The sequence below is a fragment of the Lygodium microphyllum genome, chromosome 12, assembly GCF_053477565.2.
Source record: "Lygodium microphyllum isolate KBCC chromosome 12, Lygodium_microphyllum_v1.1.10, whole genome shotgun sequence".
NCBI lineage: Eukaryota > Viridiplantae > Streptophyta > Polypodiopsida > Schizaeales > Lygodiaceae > Lygodium > Lygodium microphyllum.
This window is the reverse complement of record NC_141146.1, coordinates 42,775,817-42,794,293: the sequence shown is the minus strand read 5'-3', so window position 1 is coordinate 42,794,293 and position 18,477 is coordinate 42,775,817. Positions and strand designations below refer to the sequence as shown.

General features: G+C 41.5%; 1 protein-coding gene across 3 annotated transcripts; it reads right to left on the bottom strand.

Annotated features, from left to right (window-relative positions):
* Positions 1-2,783: 2,783 nt before the first annotated feature.
* LOC148027683 (uncharacterized) lies at positions 2,784-12,777 on the bottom strand. 3 transcript variants are annotated; one of them, XM_087689372.1, is made up of 3 exons: positions 12,189-12,777; positions 11,283-11,474; positions 2,784-11,196 (listed from the first exon to the last, which is right to left on the bottom strand). In XM_087689372.1, the coding sequence occupies exons 2-3, from the start codon at positions 11,371-11,373 to the stop codon at positions 3,452-3,454; spliced, it is 7,836 nt and encodes a 2,611-aa protein (XP_087545498.1). In that variant the 5' UTR covers positions 11,374-11,474; positions 12,189-12,777; the 3' UTR covers positions 2,784-3,451. The 3 variants fall into 3 exon arrangements, with proteins under 3 accessions (XP_087545498.1, XP_087545499.1, XP_087545497.1); XM_087689373.1 differs by lacking the exon at positions 12,189-12,777 and adding an exon at positions 11,652-11,969; XM_087689371.1 differs by lacking the exon at positions 12,189-12,777 and having other exon boundaries at positions 11,283-11,969.
* Positions 12,778-18,477: the final 5,700 nt, after the last annotated feature.

Sequence of the window (18,477 nt, the reverse complement as noted above, 5' to 3'; positions counted from 1 at the left end):
TCTCATGTGGTCAAGATAACTACCCTATGCTTGGTCTTGGCCTTGGTTACTCAATTGCATTTGGATCTTTATCAGATGTATATTAAGTCAACTTTCTTACATGGGGACTTGCATGAGGATATATATATATATGCAACAGCCTAAGGGCTTTATGAAAAGAGGTAGGAAATGCCTAGTGTGCAAATTAAAGAAGAATCTTTGTAGGCAGGCACGTAGGGAGTAATACCATAAGTTTGATACTTTTATGCATTCACAGAGGTATTCCCATAGTGATATGGGTCCCTATCTACACATAAAGAAGGCCCATGATGGTTATAGCTAAGAGTGATCATACTAAGCTAGACACTTTAAAGAATCTATTCAAGAAGAGCTTTGAGATAAAGAATATAAGACAAACCTCACATATACTTGCTTTATGCATTATGTGCAATTGCTGAAAGGGACTTCTCTACTTGTACCAGGAGTACACACGCAGACTACTTGAGCGATTCCATATGCAAGATGGTAAGCCTATTGGTTGTCCTTTACCTTCTCATGTGAAGTTTAGTTAGGCCGATCATCTACAATTAGATAATGAGCAAGCTGAGATAGCCAAGATTTCATATGCATCTGCAGTTAGTAGTTTGATGTATGACATGATAGCTACTCACCCTGACATAGCATTTATTGTGGGAGTTGTGGCACGTTATATATGGCTATACTTGGCAGGTGACATTGGAATGTTGTGTAGGGTATTATGAGATTCCTTAAGATGCTATAGATACGTGCATTTAATATGGTAGCTAGGATACATGAGTCATGAATTACACTAACTTAATTTATGCAAGACATGCAAACATTAGGAAGTCCACCTCTAGGTATGTCTTTGCCTATGCTGGAGGTTCTATTTCTTAGATGTCTATGGTGCAAAAATACATAGTCATGTCAACTACAGAGGTTGAGTGTATTGCCGTCATTGAGGCTTGCAAGAAGGCCTTATGGTTAGGCTGTCTAATTATAGATCTTGGTACGACTATGACTCCTACACTACATTTGGAGTCGATGAGTATCATTTAGTTGGCCCATAATCTAATCTTCCATGCGAAGACAAAGCACATTGAGATGCACTATCACTATATCAAGGAGGTAGTAGAGGACAAGTCCATTGAGCTTGTCAAGATACCTATAAATAAGAATCCTTCAAATCTGCTTAAGTCTTCTAATGGAATGTTATGCCTTCCTTTTAGGAAGATGATGGACATAAGATGAGATGATGTCTTTTCTCATCCTGTTGTACTATATGTACATGTTGTACTTTTTCTCCTTTTTTTCTTTCACTCCTCACTAAAGCACATTTGCTTTTAAGTGGAAGGTTTTTGGGAGTTAAAGGCCACATGTGCCTAGTTGTCTACATTTACTTATATACAAGCTTGTATACCTATACACTGCATGTGATGGGTACCCATCACTATCACTTTATTATTTATTCTTTATTCTTTTAGCAATAAGGAGAATAAGGAAAGGCAAGTCACACATTGTGACTGTTGGAGTTCCTACACACTAATCTCTCACTTCTTGCTTGAATCTCCATAGCTTTTACACTCTTCTTGCTTCCGCTCATGCTTCCACCTTGTACTCACCTATCATCCAACTGAGATACCTTGTAAATAAATAGAATAAGGAAAGATAGGTCACACATTGTGACGGTTGGAGTTCCTACACATTGATCTCTCTCTTCTTGTTTGAACCTCCATAGCTCTTGCACTCTTCTTGCTTCCAATCATGCTTCCACCGTCCGCTCACCTGTCACTCCAACTGAGATGTCTTGTAAAGGAGCATGAGACAAAGAAGAGTTGGGCCTCACTGCGAGGGATCCCTACAAGAAAAATTAAGAGTGTTGTCCTCCAAATCAAGACCACTATATCTCCTCATAACTTCCATTAAAGGAGTAGCTGAAGAAACATCAGAGGATGTAAAGATGGAATCATTTGAGCCATTGTGAATTAGACATGTGGCATTCATGTATCTTACACAAAGCCAAGCTCTCCATGATAGCCACATGATACTCTTTGAAAGAGCACCAACTCTAATAGCATGTGAAGAAATGCTATGATTTGCACAAACAAAACTCAAAATGTGACAAATATCGCTAAAACACAATAACTCAAACAATAACGCAACAAGTGCAAAAGCACAAACACAAATGCACAAGAAAGAGAACTTTGAAGTGAATGAATCAATGTTGCAAGAGAGAATGTACAAAATACTCAAGGACCAAGGTGTCCAATAGCTAGTGCTCTTGTGTGAGTGCAATGAGAGAGGTGTCGATGCATGTCATCCACTCAAGTTGAATCTTGAGTATAGTAACCACTAGTCGGAGCAAAGGTAAATGAAGAAAAGTGTTGAAAACACGTAAATGTAAATCAGGATGCTGGAAGTGGAAGGGCAACATGTTCAAAACCAAAACATAGCAATTGTTGGGGCTACAACTTGTAAATTCAACAATATAATCACCTAAAGATGATCACCAATAGAAAGCTAGGCGACATTTGTAGGCTATGTAGCAGCAGTCGTTGGGGGCTAGATAACTAGTGGAGAGGGTTAATGGGGCTGAAACCTACAAGACAATGTGAGCATGCTAGTGTTGGTGATTTGGAACTAATAGCAAGAGACTTGCTGGTGAGAAGTACGTCCAAGTCCTATTTTTCAACTATTTAAGACCAGCAACACAATAGTCCTATTTTTCAACTCTTTAAGGCTGGGAAAATACAGCCATGATTACTTTCTTGAACCGAGACATGGATAGAATACCTTAATTAATTTGGTATCATAACAATATACTTTTATTCCATGTACTAAGGACCATCAGATAGATGTACTTTTGTTCCACATACAAACAAGATACATGCTTTCAAGATAGGATTATACATTTGGGGTTGCAATGCTGGCAACATGAACTTTGATTCAGGTGGAGGCACAACAAATGAAGTCAAGTCTGCTCTAATTTTGAGCAGTGAAACAAGCTACCATGGACAAGGATAGGATCCCTTGCAGGCTTGGCCAGGGGGACCATTTGCAGACTTCTGATGCAAATTGCAGATAAGATCAAGAGGGTGTAAAAGAAACTAGTGGACCTCCAATTGAAGGCAACTACAATTGAGATCCAGAGGATATAAAAGACACCAGTGAACCTACAATTGAAGAAAAGAGAGGAATATCAGAGAGATGCTATTGCATCCTCTCTTTGTTTCAATTGAGTAGGAATGATCCTGCACTAACCACCAGCTGATTAACATGCAGCAGGGGCATTGCATCTCTGGTGTCAACTCTGATGTACATGACTGATCCTCCATCCCTCTGCACCCTCTGCTTAGTTCCAACCCTTAGTAGGGCAACCTCTACATGTGACTGATCCTCCATCCCTCTGCACCCTCTGCTTAGTTCCAACCCTTAGTAGGGCAACCTCTACATGTCACTCATCATAGTCAGGCCTGTTTGTGCTGCTCACACAAGCACAGCACCCTACAGTCTTTCTAAATGGCTTGGCCAGAACAGTGCGACTGCTACTGCTGCTACGCATTGACCTCAAAAAGACGGGGGGAGAAATCCAAGGCTTGCTGCTTTTACTTCTTCCCATGCGAGATTTTTTATCTGGGCTAAATAGAAGTAGTAACCAGGTGAAATCAAATCCTCTAGGCTTCAAAGGGAACTGGTAGCTACTGATGTTGCTTGAAGCAGCTCCCAGTGAAGCAGCTTCTGTTTTGCCATCTTTGTCATCATCTTCTTGCTCATCCTCTTCAATCAGGAGCTGATGCTGGGTAGTCTGAATGAGCGAGCCTACTTTCGACAGTTCCTGACCCATTGTTTGCAGCTCCAGTGAATGTCTTCGATCCAGAGTCTTGATCCTTTCCATTTCTTTGCTGAGCCTGTTTACCTGCTCCTCATCCCACCCTTCCATGCTAGGGGCACTTTCCTTGCTCACAAGGACAAGGACTTGCTCTTCTAAGCTCTTAGTAACAGGCTCTTCCTGCAGTGCTCCAGCCGCATAGTCGGCCTGCAGTCGGACGATGTGCTGCCTTTGCAAGACCAGATTCTCCTGCAGTTCGGAGACTCTTTCCACTAATTTCTCCTTCTTCTGTTGCCATTTTTGGTGCTGTTTTCGATCCAGAATTCCATTCTCAGAACCATTGGCCTTGTCCCCATCTTCCAGTAGTTTCTGCAACCTTTGAAGTTCTTCTTCCATTCGTTGCACCTGCTCTACCTGAGCCTGCAACTCCTCTTGAAGCTGCTTACGACCTTCCTTGAGCTCTACCAATTCTTGTTCCAACTTCTCGTCCACAAGGGCCTGATGCAGGCGTGTCTGCAGGTTGATATGGTAGCGCAACTGTCCCACTGTTAGCTCCATGTGTTTATCACTTTTCTTGGAATCTGTCTCCATATTTTGTTCCTCAAGCTCCTTCACTGGTTCAAGGACCATTAGCTCTTTCTCATCAAGATATTTTCCAGAATGCAGCAACTCTTTTTTCAAGAGTTCCAGAGCTTCAAAGACCATATCTGTTTCTTGGAGTCTGGAGTGCAATTCAGCTAAAACGTATTTATTTCCCATTTCTAGCTCTGGTATTTCCTCTTGCCATTCTACCTTCTCAGTTGATAAATTTTTGAGATCACTCTGTGATGCAGTTGTCTCTAATCCACTAAGTCCCACTCTTTGTTCCATGATGGACAAGCTGTTTTCATGATCTGAATGCATTAGGGCTTCAGTATCTTTCTTCCATTTCATCTGCTTCTGCACATCAACCAGTCCCATTATCTCGTCCTGCAAAACTACTAGTCTTCCCTTCAACAGCATCAAAACCTCTGTTCCCTCCCTCTGCAAATCAGAGAGCATGCCTTGCAATTTCTTTATTTCACAATCTGCATTTCCGAGCTCTTCATGGAGTTCCTCATTGTTACCCTTCCAGATAATTGCTTCTTCCTGTAGTATGTCAATCTGTGCATTACATGATTTCACATACAGGCTCAGACGCCCATTTTCTGCTTGCAGGTGAGATAGCTGTTCATTCAACTCTTTTGATGAGTTCTCAACCAGATTATATTCTGTCCATGCTGTCAAAGACTGGCTTTTTACAGACTCGTTCTCCTCAAGCAGGCCCCAAATGTCTACCTTGAGCTTCTGAAGTTTACCTATTCTGTCAATAATGGCAGTTTCCAAAGTTTCTTTCACTGCTGGCATGCTGGTAGACGTGAACTCCTGCAACACTGGATCCTCAGGGGTCCCTTGTGGAGGAAGCAACTCTGCAGTGTTATTGCTATCACCATTGACAGACGCTTCAGTTATCTGCACTGAACCTTCCAGATTGGTAGATTCTGTCATAGTTCCTTCCTGAACTGGCTGACACTGCAGCACATGACTGAGACACTCATTTTCAGAAGAAGGAACAGCCTTGATTCGATTCTTTGCTATCATACTATAGACATCTTCAATGCTTATCAGCATCTGCAGCACAAGCTTGCTCTGATGTTCCAGTTGACTTGATGTGGAGACTATTGTGTTTTGCAAACGATTGATTACCACCTTTGCATCTGTCAATTTAGAGTTTAGCAATTCCACAGCCTCCTTCAGAGCACCATCCTTATTCTGGAGGTTGGCAATCTCATTTTGAAGCTCTGATGCCACAGCATCTTTGGAAGATATCTGCTCTTTCAAGGAGCTAATCTCTTCTTTTGCAACTTCGAGTTTCCTGTGCAGCCCTTCCGTCTCAGAAACAATGGTTTTATGCCTTTCAAGAACCCGATGCTGTTCATCAATTTGTGACTGCAGGTCATTCACCTGATTCTGTGATTCTAAATTTTGCTCAATGTAAGTGTGAATCGATGCTCTCAGACCTTCATTTTCCTCTATGGTTTTCGCCAGAAGCTGCTGCAATTTCCTTTCTTGATCTTCTTGCAAACTAATCCTTTCACCTTGGTTTGTGGTCTCTGTCTCAAAACTTTGCTGTATCTTTGCGAGCCTGTCAGATTGAGAAGCAAGCTCTTGGAGTAGCTTGCCATTTTCCTTCTGTAAACTGGAAACCTCATCTTTTAGATCCTTCACATGCTTTTCAAACAACACAGCTTCTGCAGCACCTCTCTCTTGGGACATCTGTATTGCATTGTTCTCGGTCTGCAACTTAGTAAGTTTGCTTTCAAGCTCTGGAATCTGCACTTCCTGCCACACTTTTATGTCAGCTCGCAATTGTTGATTTTCTGCACTCTCAAGTTGTAACTTCTGCTCAATCTGTTCATTAATTTCCTTTACAATTTTCATTTCATCCTGCATCTTCAAGCCAAGCTCAACCTCCACAGCCAGATCTTTAGCCAAAGCAGCGTTGCCTTTCTCCAGATTGGAGATAGCTTCTTTCAGTTCAGCAACCAATGTAGCATCTGCAGATATCTGGCTCTTCAAATTCAATTCCTCATCCTGAAGTTGCCTATAATCTTCAGCTAACTTCTCCTTGGATTTATCACAGCACTCTAGATGCACTTTTAAATCTGCAATCCCTTGTTCCTTGGAAAGTAAAGATAGTTGCAGCTGCTCTCCTTTGACTGAAAGATCTAACAGCTCTCTATCCTTCAGTTCAAGCTTTACCCTGACCTTTTCACTGTGATCCTGAAGGTCTGTCAGCTGTCTCTCCAAGTCAGAGATTCGGCTTGCACTTACTGTGTTATATTCCTGCAAGGATGTCATCTCAGACTGCAGACTGTCCATTCCATTTTTCAGTGTGCTGGCAAGTTCCTGCTGAAGCATGCAATCCTGTTCATGTCTCAAGTTCTCAGACTTCAACTTAGAAAGCTCCACTTTGAAATGTTCCTCTGCAAAATTCCAATCATTTTGTAGTTTCTGCAGAGTGTCTTGCAGCACAGACTTCTCACCCTCCAAAGCATGAAGCTGTTTGTGCAGTTTCTGAATATACTCATCTTTCTCCTGGAGATGTAAATCACCGGTCTGTTGTAAACGTGAACACTCTCCTTGTAGGGAGTCCAGCTCTTGTTGGGAAGCAGCCAGCAACTTGGAGAGTGTCTTTTTCTCATCTTGCATCTTGCAGAGACCTTGCTCTTGTTCCCTCATACTGATGACCATCTGTTCCAGTTCCAGCTTGTAGCCTGATACTTGTTTCTCGAGTTCCTCTTTGGTCTCTGTTAAAGCTTTCTGGATATCCTTATGCTCAGACACTGAATGCCCTAACAGCTTATCCATTCGTTCATTCTCACCTTGAGAAATGGAAAGAGCCTCTTTAAGCATCTTCACTTCATTCTCCAGACCTGCAATCTGTTTGTCATCCATTTGCAGCTTTTCTTCAACTTCATTCTTTCCTGATTGCAAAATCCACACACGTTCTTGCAACATGTTCATTTCCTTAATCTTGGTGTCAAGGTCACTTTCAAGCACAACAGTTGTCTGCTGCAGCTGCCTGATGTCTGCTTCGAGCTTCTCTGCATTATCCATTGCCAGCTGCTTACTTTTCCTCAGCTCCACCTCTAGATCTGCATACTTAACTTCTAATGTATCCTTCTCATCAGTCCTTGTGTTCAGTGAGTCTGTCAATGCATCTTGTTCCTTCAGTGCGCAGTTCAATAAAATCTGTAGCTTCTGTAAGTCCTCCATCTTGCTCTGAACTTCAGAGTCGAAAGCCTTGGAGAGTTGTTCCTTTTCCTTCTGCAGATTCTTTCTCTCTTCCCTAAGCTGATCCTCTAGGGAGACTGCATGCAGTAAATTCTTCTCCAACAAGGCTTTGTCATTCTTTAGATTCTTGATGCTTATTTCCATGTTTTGGCAGACCTCCAAGTGGGTGGTCATTTCTCTCACAAGAGTTGCTTTCTCTTCAGTAATATGGCTTAGCTGTTCTTTCAGGTTTTCAACAGTCTTTTGCACCAAGAGACTCTCATCCAAGCTTCTCTTCTGCTCATGTGCTAGTGACATTTTCTCTTCTTCAGCTTTGGAGGCAGCAGATTGCAACCTTGCTACTTCTGTCTCCAAACTCTGAACTACATCAGACCTTTGCTGCAGCTGTGCTTGAAAGATTCTCTCCTGTTCCTTAGAGGCATGAATCTGCTCCTGCAAAGCTGCCGAATGCTCTAACTTAGCACTAATCTCCTGATAAAGAGCAGCTTTTTCTTTCTGCAAGTCTAAGATCTGAGCTTCCAAAGCTTCAATTGTATTCGCCTTCTCTGATACTTCCCTTCCTAGAGCTGTGTTTTCTAATTGTGATTGAGAAAGCTGAGGTTCCAGATTTAATAGACTTGCTTCAATGTCAGCAAGTTTTAGGACAAGTGTCCTATTCTCTTCTCTCAAAGACGTGCATTCAAAATCAGCGCTTGCAAACTGCTTCTGCAATGCATCAATTTGGCTTTGCAGAACATCTTTGTTGTGTTCCAGGTCCTTTAGTTCCACCTCCAGCTTCTTGGAACACTCTGTATGAGAAGTTATCTCTTTGATGAGGACCTGTTTCTCTTCTGCAACGTGGCTGAGCTCATCCTCAATATTTTGAATTCTTTCCTTCATGTTGAGATTCTCTGTTTGAAAACTCGCCTGTTCATGAGTAAGAGCTGAGTTTTGTCCTTTCAAATCAGACACCTCCTGTTTCAATCTCTCCACTTCTATCTGAAGACCCTTGATTCTGTCTAAGCTTTTTTCCAAATCCTTGTTAAGGACTTTCTCCTTTCCTTCCAAACTAGTGATTTGCTCCTTTAAAGCAAGTATTTGGGCTGTCTTCAAAGCAAATTCCTCTGCAAGGATTGCCTTCTCATTGCCCACGAGTAAGAGCTCAGATCTGAGGGATTCAACATGTTTAGCTGCATCTGATAATTCAATTTCCATAGCTGTATTCGTTGCTAATGACTTAGAGAGTTTTGGTTCCAAATCATGAACCTTTTCTTCAGTATTAGCAAGCCTCCTGGCACAATCTGCATTTTCTTGTACAAGTGATCTGTTTTCAGCATGCAACTTTGCAAGTTCTTTCTTTTGTGACTCTATCTCATTCTCAAGCTCCTCTCTCTTGGTAGCTGTAGTAGTATGGAATTCTGTTAATTCTGACATGCACAGAGTGAGATTCTCTTCAGCTCTTCTGAGGGCACCTACTGCAATCTGATAGTCTGCCTGACATTGTGTGTACTGGTTGGACAATAGATCTTTCTCCTCCTGCAGATGAATAAGCTTCTGCTGCACCTCCTGTATGTCAACCACCAACATGTTTCTTTCACTTTCCAGGTCTGACAGTTTATCTTTCAGATCCTTAGAGAGAGAGGACTCAAGGGACAATGCTATCCCAAGCTGGGCATGCTTCTCTTTCAACTCTGAGAATGCCTGCTGAGATTCAGACTCTTCTTTTTCTAGATCAGTCTTTACATGCATGAGATGAGACAATTTATCTTCCAACTCTTTCATGTAAACAGTCAGGGCTGCTAGGTCTTGCTTGCACTTAATATTTTCTTCCAAACTCTGCTCACTTTTCCACTCCATTTCCATACAATAAGCCTCACTCTCCTTCGCCTGGTTTGAAACCCTCTCAAAATCACACGCCAGCACTTCCTTCTCTGAAGAAATTGCCAACAGTTTTTCCTGAAGTTCTTGAACCTGTGAGCATGTAGTTGCAGCAATGGCTTCCACTGCAACTTTTTGGTTGTGAAGAGTAGTAATCTCAGAAGATTGCACTACAAGTTCATCCTTTAGCTGAGATTCAGACACTTGCAGTGCTTTGCATCTGCCTTCACAGTCTTCACACTGAGCTATCAGTCTATCCCTCAACTTCTGCAGCTCCTCGGTGTCTGATTCAAGCTTTGTAATGAGATTTGAACACCTTACATTTTCAGTTTCAAGCCCAGAGCATTTTATCTGCAGTTCTTCAATCATACCCTCCAGCTTGATAATCTGGCCAGTATTCCACAGATTTTGATCAGACAAGCTTTGCCTGTCCTTCTGAGATACCTCTAGCTCCTTTTCTAAGTCTTGGCTTTTTAAGACAGCAGCAAACCTTTCATTTTCAAGTAATTCAATCTGTCTGCGCAGATCAGACAACACTTGTTCCAAGCTTTCCTTGCCACTTGTCAGCTCCATAAGCTGGTCTTCAAGCCTCTTCACCTCAACTGCCCCTTGCGAAATCCGTTCTTTTAGCTTGGCATTCTCTTCCTCCAAGCTAAAGAACCTCTCCTGCAGTTCCTGTATCTGCTCTTTGAAGGTTTCCTTCTGAGCCAGGGAGTCTTTTTCTTTCTCCTCCAGTAAACTGGCCAGACGCTGTTGCAGCTTCAAATTCTCTTCGTCACATCTTTTGACCTTCTCTAACCCTACCGCCACCTGCAACTGAGCACTTAACAGCTCTTGCTTCAAAGAGGCTGCTTCATGTCCCAACTCTTCAATTTTCCTACCCGCTGCAGTGCTTTTCTCAATCTCCCTGCTGCGCAATTCTACAATCTCTGTTTTCTCTTCCTTTGCAGTGATTAGAGCATGGCTTAGCTTCAGATTTTCAGCTTCAAGCTTCTGCTCCTGCTCAAGGACTGACTTCAATCTTTTCTTGGTCAGCTTGTCTTCTGCCTCAAGACTCCTCATTCTGGATTGCAAACTGGAAAGCTCTAGGTGAAGATTCTTCAGATTGGAGACATCCTCCGAGGCCTTGGCTGCAAGAGTTTTGTTTTCATCTTGTAGGCGCCGAAGGTCCTTCTGAAGTTGGGTGATGTCAACATCCACAGCACCCTGTGAGCCTTTCTCGAAAGTCTCTTCTTCCAAGCTGAGAAACTTGGGCCTGAATGCAAAAGAGCGGGACTCAAGGTTCACTCTTGAACCCAATGGTGAGGTCTCCTCTTCGTCCATGTGTCCCTTCCAGGACCTTGTTGAGACCTCAGACTGGTTGTCATCATCAAACTCAGATGCTCCTGGATAGGAATAGGAAGGACTAATGATGTCAAACCCATCAATTCCACGCCTCTGATGGAGATCAATAGGCGAGTTCTGTGCAGATTCAGGGGAGACCCCTAGCTGAGCCTGAAGAGCTGGGGCTATGTTTTGACGGATCTCCCGGGTGAGAAAATTATAGCGCTCAACCAGAGCCCGATATGTCCTGTAAAATTCTTCGACCAGGTTAATCAACTCGGGTCTTCGTCGATAATACATCTCTGCACGCTGAGCAAAAGAATCTGCATCCTCCTCTATGATCTTCAACATAGCATTCACTTTTGTGTCCATCTCTGGAAAAGGAAACATCCAAAACATTCTGTTAAGATGATATGTAACCTTATCAAAGTTCTCGAGCTGGTTGCAAAGGTTAGCACACCTGAAAGATTTTCTTGAAGCCATTTCGAGTTCTTGGGACTGATGTGGCTGTCCCACCACCAAGAGTGGGATCGATTATCTGCTTTCTTCATTGTTCGATGATGTACATCAATGTGCTGAGGTTGCCAGTGGGTCTCTAAATGTGGCCATTTCACCCAGTGAGTCTTGTGGTCATGTGAAATGGATTTCTTCTCTGGAGCAGAAGACATGGCGACATCAACATCTAAACATGGGGATAAATAATTGAAGACGAAACAGAAAGTTAACCCATTAGATGGTGGAACACGGAGAATCAGTGACTGGAATAATCATGCATGTGAGAACCAGAAGAGAGAGAGCACGAGATCAGACTTGAGGATTTGGGTCGTACAGAGATGGCTGAATTATGAATGCCTCCCCCCAGGGTAAACGACCTGATGCATTGTTAGGGGATGGTCAGATCCTGGGAAGCATCCCTTTACCTATTCTGACCATGCTAAAAGTGCTGGAGTTAACATGAGATTACCACTAATCTACTACATACAGCATTGCTAATCACAAAAAGAAAGAAAACAACCAATAAGTGGGTGATTGCATAATTCTAATGCATGGTGGTAGTAAGAAGATTTGTCGGGTCTAATTGGAGGGGGCGCGATAAAAGAATGGCACATGCACACATGAGGGGAGGGGAAACACTTGAGTTGGTAATGATAAGGAGAGCAAGAGAAAAGCACACGTTCCCAAAAATTGTGGCATGGGTATGTAGCATGTTGTGTAAGGAATGTAAGATAATGACTCATGAGGTAAAAGTGAAAACATTGTGCACTCAGAGAAAGAGAGAGAGAAACAGAGTCAGAGTCAGAGAGAGAGAGAGAGAGAGAAAGAGAGAGAGAAACAGAGTCAGAGTCAGAGAGAGAGAGAGATGCACCTTTGGACTGCTGATGCTGCTGTTGTTGCTGATGCTGCTGCTGATGCTGATGACGAAGCACTCAAAGGTCCCAACCCCAATCCTTGCATTCTTGAGCAAAAAATCTGTCTCGGACTACCTGCTATACTATTAATCTTTGCAAAAGGAAGAGTAGAAAATTCTGGTAGTAAAGAGAAGGAAAAGAGAGCTTAGAGAGGGACTCGGGACTCGGGAGGGAGAGAGAGAGAAAGACAGAGAGACAGACGCAATTAATGCTCTGCACGCGATTCAATCCAATGTGAGCACCGAGTCACCGACCTCCCCTCTCTCCCCCCGCCCCCAAAAATTTCAGTATACGTAGGTAATTAATAATCAAATACGATCGCAAGTAAAAGACACATGTGCTTACAAAGCAAATGAGTTGGACTCACACAAAACAGAGAGAGAGAGAGAGAGAGCAGCAGGAGGAGGAAGAAGAAGAAGAAGAACAGGAAATCGAAGAAGGGGGGCTACCCATTAAAAATTTTATAAGCTTTGAGGGAAAAAGTTGGCCCTTTGGAATCTCTCTCTCTCTCTCTCTCTCTCTCTCTCTGGTCTACAGACTTCACCTAACATCAGAGCACACTCCAAGGAAAAAGTAGTAGAAGAAAGATTTAGAGTGACTTCAAATTCTCTCCATTATGGGCCTGTTTGCTTTAGCCTTTTGTGTTGGATGAAAGGGCCCTTTTAACCATAGCCCCACTCAGTCTCCATCATTTCTGACTTTTTCCTTCCCTCTCTCTACCACCACCATCATCACCATCTTCATCTCAGGTCTATTATCATCCTCTGTTCCACGGACGGTGACGGAAAGACGCACCAGCCTTTACGTTTGTATCATCGTCTTCATCTTCTTCTGAATAAGCAAACTGCCAATCAATCCTCTGGCAGAGACGATTTTGCGTGGTTGGCAAACCAAGGCTTTTCCTTTTCTTTACTTTACCCAGTCAGTGACTGTTATAATAAGCCATCAGTTACTTTTAGTGTTATTATGTTTTTAGCCAAAAAGGCTGATCCTCGCTCTGAGTCCTGTATCGTGTTTTTGCAAAGACGAGACAGATCAGTTGGGGGGGCCAACAACTAAAGCATTCTTTAGGGGGAGATATGGGAATCTCAGAGAACCCAGATAGGCAAAGGGCCCCCCCCCCCCCATCTCATCCATCCGCAGCACGAGAAAAAGGAGGATTCCTCTAGCCTCCATTCTTCCCTTCTTCATTCACCATGGCTAATTCAAACCATTATGTGACTTGTTTACCTCTAATAGCGCATGTTATTGAAACCATTGTGTGACTTGTTTACCTTTAATAGGGCATGTTATTGAAGCAGTTGAGATGTCCCTATGACTTCAATTTCGACCATGGTTTTCCCATGGAATGAAGGAAAGGTTTGCTTCACTGGGAGTACAAAATGGTTTCTAAATTCAAACAATGTCAGCATTTGATTTGTTTTGACTAAAATAGGGCTAGGGCTTGTTTAGCAGGTGAGGTGTGCCAATGGTCTTTCATTGAATATTTCACTATTGTAAATGGTTGGTGTTCCGATAGGCCCCAAAGTGGATTGGAGCTTAGGCTCATAATCGTGGGGCTGTGGATTCAAGCCTCGCAAGGTGCATCACTCAATTGGATACCTCTATTCACACTCTGAAATTGTTCATTCAAATGCCTCGAGAAATTGTTCATTCAAATGCCTTATGTTTGTCCTCCTCCTAGGTTGGGTCAAAGGAGAAAGGTCCCAAAGTTCAAGCTCCACTATTTATCCAACTTTGCAAGGTACATATTTGCACATAAGGGGGAAATGTCAACATGGGGCTTCCTTGGCTAATATATGGAGAGGCAACCTCCCTTCTAGCCCTTGAAGTGTGGATTTGTTATCTTCGAAAAGAAAAAGTGCTCTGGTGATTCCTCTTAAAACTATTTCGAGCTTATTGTAAACCTTGATAAAGTAGGGTCAGCCATGATAATGTTATTCATTTTGCAACACCTTAATGCTCGCAATTGTGGCACCCTTCCCCAACATAAGTTTGTCAATCCTCTTCTTCGAGTTCAACTGCTACTCTAGCCACAAGTCCATCAAATATTCATATGTAATCCTCATTCATGTTGAGATTTTTAGAGTTGGTACTTCAAAGTACCTCAACCAAAATCCAACACATCGTACATGTAATAGGGCAAATCTTTAGCATGCTTGCATGCACTCTTGTTATTAAACACTGGGGTGGAGGTGTTGTAAGGTCACAAATCCCACACCTACCTATGAGTCAAATATTTCTAGCCTTTTAAAAGAGGTGACTAATGGACGAGTGAAATTCATTTGTTTAATTAGATTTTTCCTTCTCATCCAACACTATCACTTGAAATTTTAATAAAGCATCCTTGATATATAGGCCTTTGCAAAAAACATTGAGCTTTCAAGTATCTCTGATGATTAAAAGCAAGATAAATTGTTGAAAATTTTCAACGGTGTGAATTATGGTGTGATTCTACTAGTTGTTACATAGTATCTTCCATGTACTTGTGTGTAGAAACACCACATCCCCACTCTTAAGACTTGGCACTAGCTAAATGGCTTGAAACTTTGATTATCCCCAAAACATCAAAATTACATGTAATCATTATGAGCTAACTCAATGAATCTAGGATATTGGTGTTTAACATTGGAAAATTTGACCATCAGCCCTCATGTGCGTGCGTGCGTGCGTGCGTGTGTGTGTGTGTGTGTGTGTGTGTGTGTGTGTGTGTGTGTGTGTGTGTGTGTGTGTGTGTGTGTGTGTGTGTGTGTGAAGCAAAGGGGGTTGTTGAGGCATAGATATTCTACCCTAAATTGGGACTAAAACAACATGATGAACCTAGTGGCTTTGTGATTGCACCATGAACTCATTGGCAAGGAGACTCATATGAACCATGCAAAAGTTGACTTCCTCTTAAAGGCTTGGGAGGAGTGTCATCTTAGGGCTTGCATCTTTAGCCTATTACTTATTCATACTTAAGGAACTTTTGAGTTAGTAAAACACAAGTACGTAAAGATTTCTTGATAAAATCAAATGTCACTATATGAAGTTGTTATTGCCATGAGATCATTGGCTATATAGGACCCAACTTCATACATTTAGATCTTGGCTTTTCTTATGAAGGGTAAATATATTATGTTTGTTCTATCTTTAAAGAGGTTTCAAATGCTTTGATGGTTGTGAAACCACATCCGTATTTGAAAGTAGATACGAAGTCCTAAAAGGAGCCCAAAATAATCAAAGGGATGTGATGAAGGTATTAATTTTCCTATGATTTTTGAGTCACAAGCTTCGCACTTCAAGTTGAACAAGGTTGAACCTTTTATAATCATGTATTGACTAATTCAATATGATTTTCTTTAAATTGATGTGACTAATAAAGGACCTTTGATAGATTTGTCTATGCACTTGCATTAAATAATGAGAGCCATTACCAAACACGTTATGAAGTAGCCAACCAAGACATAATTACTTTACATCCTTCAGTTGAGGTTCAACCATAGGATTGGCCAAGTCATATAAAGTATCTAATTGTCTTCTTATCTCTAATATCCTAAGAAATCAACTTAACTTCCATCAAATATTCCAAAAACCAACATTATGGTAGAGAAAAAGCATTTTATTAGAAAGTAATTATGTTCATAAACTTAATCAATTTGTTGATGTGACTTATGAGTGTGCAACATGATTATCAAGAATGTTGGTAAGAGATGAGAAGAGCTTAATAAGTCAAACTTTATAGCACTATCACCAACTACTTGTTATTATCATAACATTAACAAGGACATATGCATAAAGCTCACATCCCCAAACATGCTATTGTTGTTTCTAAGGGCTATGTCCTGTATGTCCTCAAATTTTAATAGCCCTAGTAATAACAATTGTAGCCATGCTCACATGCATCAACATTTGATTGCTTACTAAGGATATTTATTTAGCTCAATTAGCTAGGACATGCCTTACCATTAAAATAGAGACTCCCTTATGCATTTAGCATGTGCAAAAAGCTACCTTGCACATGTAGATTAAAGGTAGAATTCAAAAGTCTTGTGGTCCATTACTAGTGGCATGATAGACATTAGTTAGCCACTTCATTGTCCTTTTGTTCTACTAGTGGCAACGTAGACATCCTTTAACTACTTCATTGTCCTTTTGTTCTACTTTAAGGTGCTTGGGTTCACATTTATAATATGTGTTTGTCAATATCATTTCTTGAATACAAAAGCTTGTTCTTATGCACAAACATGTTTACATGGAATACCCACAACCCGTCCTAGTCAACAATCAAAAAATGAGTCACATTAGTGGCATACTTAACTTTAAGACTTCTTAGCACATAACCCATTAGTTGTCTACTTTCTACAATGTCCTAGGATGTTCAAAGGTTCTATTCAACTAAAGAAGGAGAACTTGTTGTTGTGAAGGTTCTTTGACTACCCTTTATAATACTTTCATTCTATGTAGTGGGAATGGTGTCACGCAAAGGTATTTGCACAATGAACATGCAATGTTTATATATTAATTTTAGATTTGTGGAGATTTGCATGCTTCCATAAATGTCATAGTAAGTTACTAACATGGTTGAAAACTATTTTAAAGGCAACACATTATAGACCCATAATAGTAAAATAAGAGGATGATGACTTTAGAGAAACCCCTTGATGCTTTAACACTAGTTTGGTAGTCTCTCAAGACAAACAATTCCAAACTTAAGTTGTTATTATATAATGCATTAATAGATATACATTAAATACAAAACTTTAGAAAATTTGAACTATTATCATTTCGAGGACCCTACTTGAATCATTTTCCCTAAATTTTTCCTAATTTACAATTAATGACCCAAAACCATTTGATAGTAAATTATGTGCCCATGTGATTAGTACCCTAATCCTTTTGAATATTAGATCAATATGGGCATGCAAAATTGCTTGCAAGGTAAAGCTTCTGACTTCAATAGGCTTACTTCTTGTAATTACTACGAAGCATTCTATGCCTAATTTCCTCCACTGTACTACTATGAATCAACTTTATACATATAAGTGAAGGGACAATTTATGAATTGTCTAGGGGCTAGAATTGTAACATGTTGTCCCTCGACCGAAAACATTCTATTAATAGATATAATTTTATGTATGTACATATGTATATATGTATGTATGTATGTGATAATATATTTTAATACGATATAGATGCGGGTAGTCCTGTGATCACATGGGCAAGGGTTGGCTAACCCAATTGGAAAGCGAGCTGTGCAATAAGTGGCGGGAACCTCCTCATAAGAAGAGTCAAGCACCCCTGAGTCCATGGCATCCACGAGATAAGAGATCCCATAGCTCTAGACAATAGAGCAATCCATGACTGCTTCCCATGAAGCAAGCAACACAACTCATAAGTACACGACTGTAAAGCATCAGAGTGGCGCATAGCATCAGTGGAGAGCATACAGACTCTCCAAGGTCAATCATCGAAAGAGGGCCAACATCCCGTACACAAGTCAAACGGGGTCTCAAGATAGTATGTGGTCTCAGCAAAGCGAAAGACTGACATATGGCTGTAGAATCAGCCATAAAGCGCATTGAACGCGCATCAAAAGGCCTGAGAGGTGTCTGCATCTCATAAAAGACAGCATGACGGCTGTGTAGAACCTGCTGGGCATCTAAATCCCAAAACCTGTAAGCCGTAAAGTGACCATCTCCATAACCAAGGAGTATGCATCTGCGTGACATAGGCTCATGTGGCATACTGACAAATGCTTGGCAGCCAAACATCCTCAAGTGATCATAGGAGGGTCTTATACCACTCCATGCCTTGTGCGGTGTAATACCATCCAAAGTCAAGCATGGCATCCTATTAATCAAGTAGACTGCCATAATAAGGGCCTCAGCCCAAAAGCCATAAAACAATCCAGTTGTGGTAAGCATAGCAACAACCTTGGCCTATAAGGTCAGGCACATGCCATGAGCAATCCATAATACCAGGGGCATAAGAAATCAATGCCATACTACTGACAAGAGATCTGTAAGCTGGGAGAGATAGCATACCTCTCATAATCCATCTACAAGCACCTAGGCCTGCAACCAGCAGAATCCATAAACCTGTCAATCATAGTAACAGCATCCGCAATCCGTACCAAAGGGTAAGCCCAAACATGGTGGGTAGCATGATCCATGAAGGTCACAAAATACGATGCTTCACCAAGTGACTGGGAAGGCATAGGTCCATATACTACAACATGGACTAGATCTAGAGGAGCACGCCTCA

Coding starts and splice junctions, on each gene's coding strand:
- LOC148027683 (XM_087689371.1), bottom strand. CDS start 11,490: ATGTCTTCTGCTCCAGAGAAGAAATCCATTTCACATGACCACAAGACT. Junction 11,197..11,282: donor GCTTCAAGAAAATCTTTCAG/GTGTGCTAACCT, acceptor TTCCTTTTCCAG/AGATGGACACAAAAGTGAAT.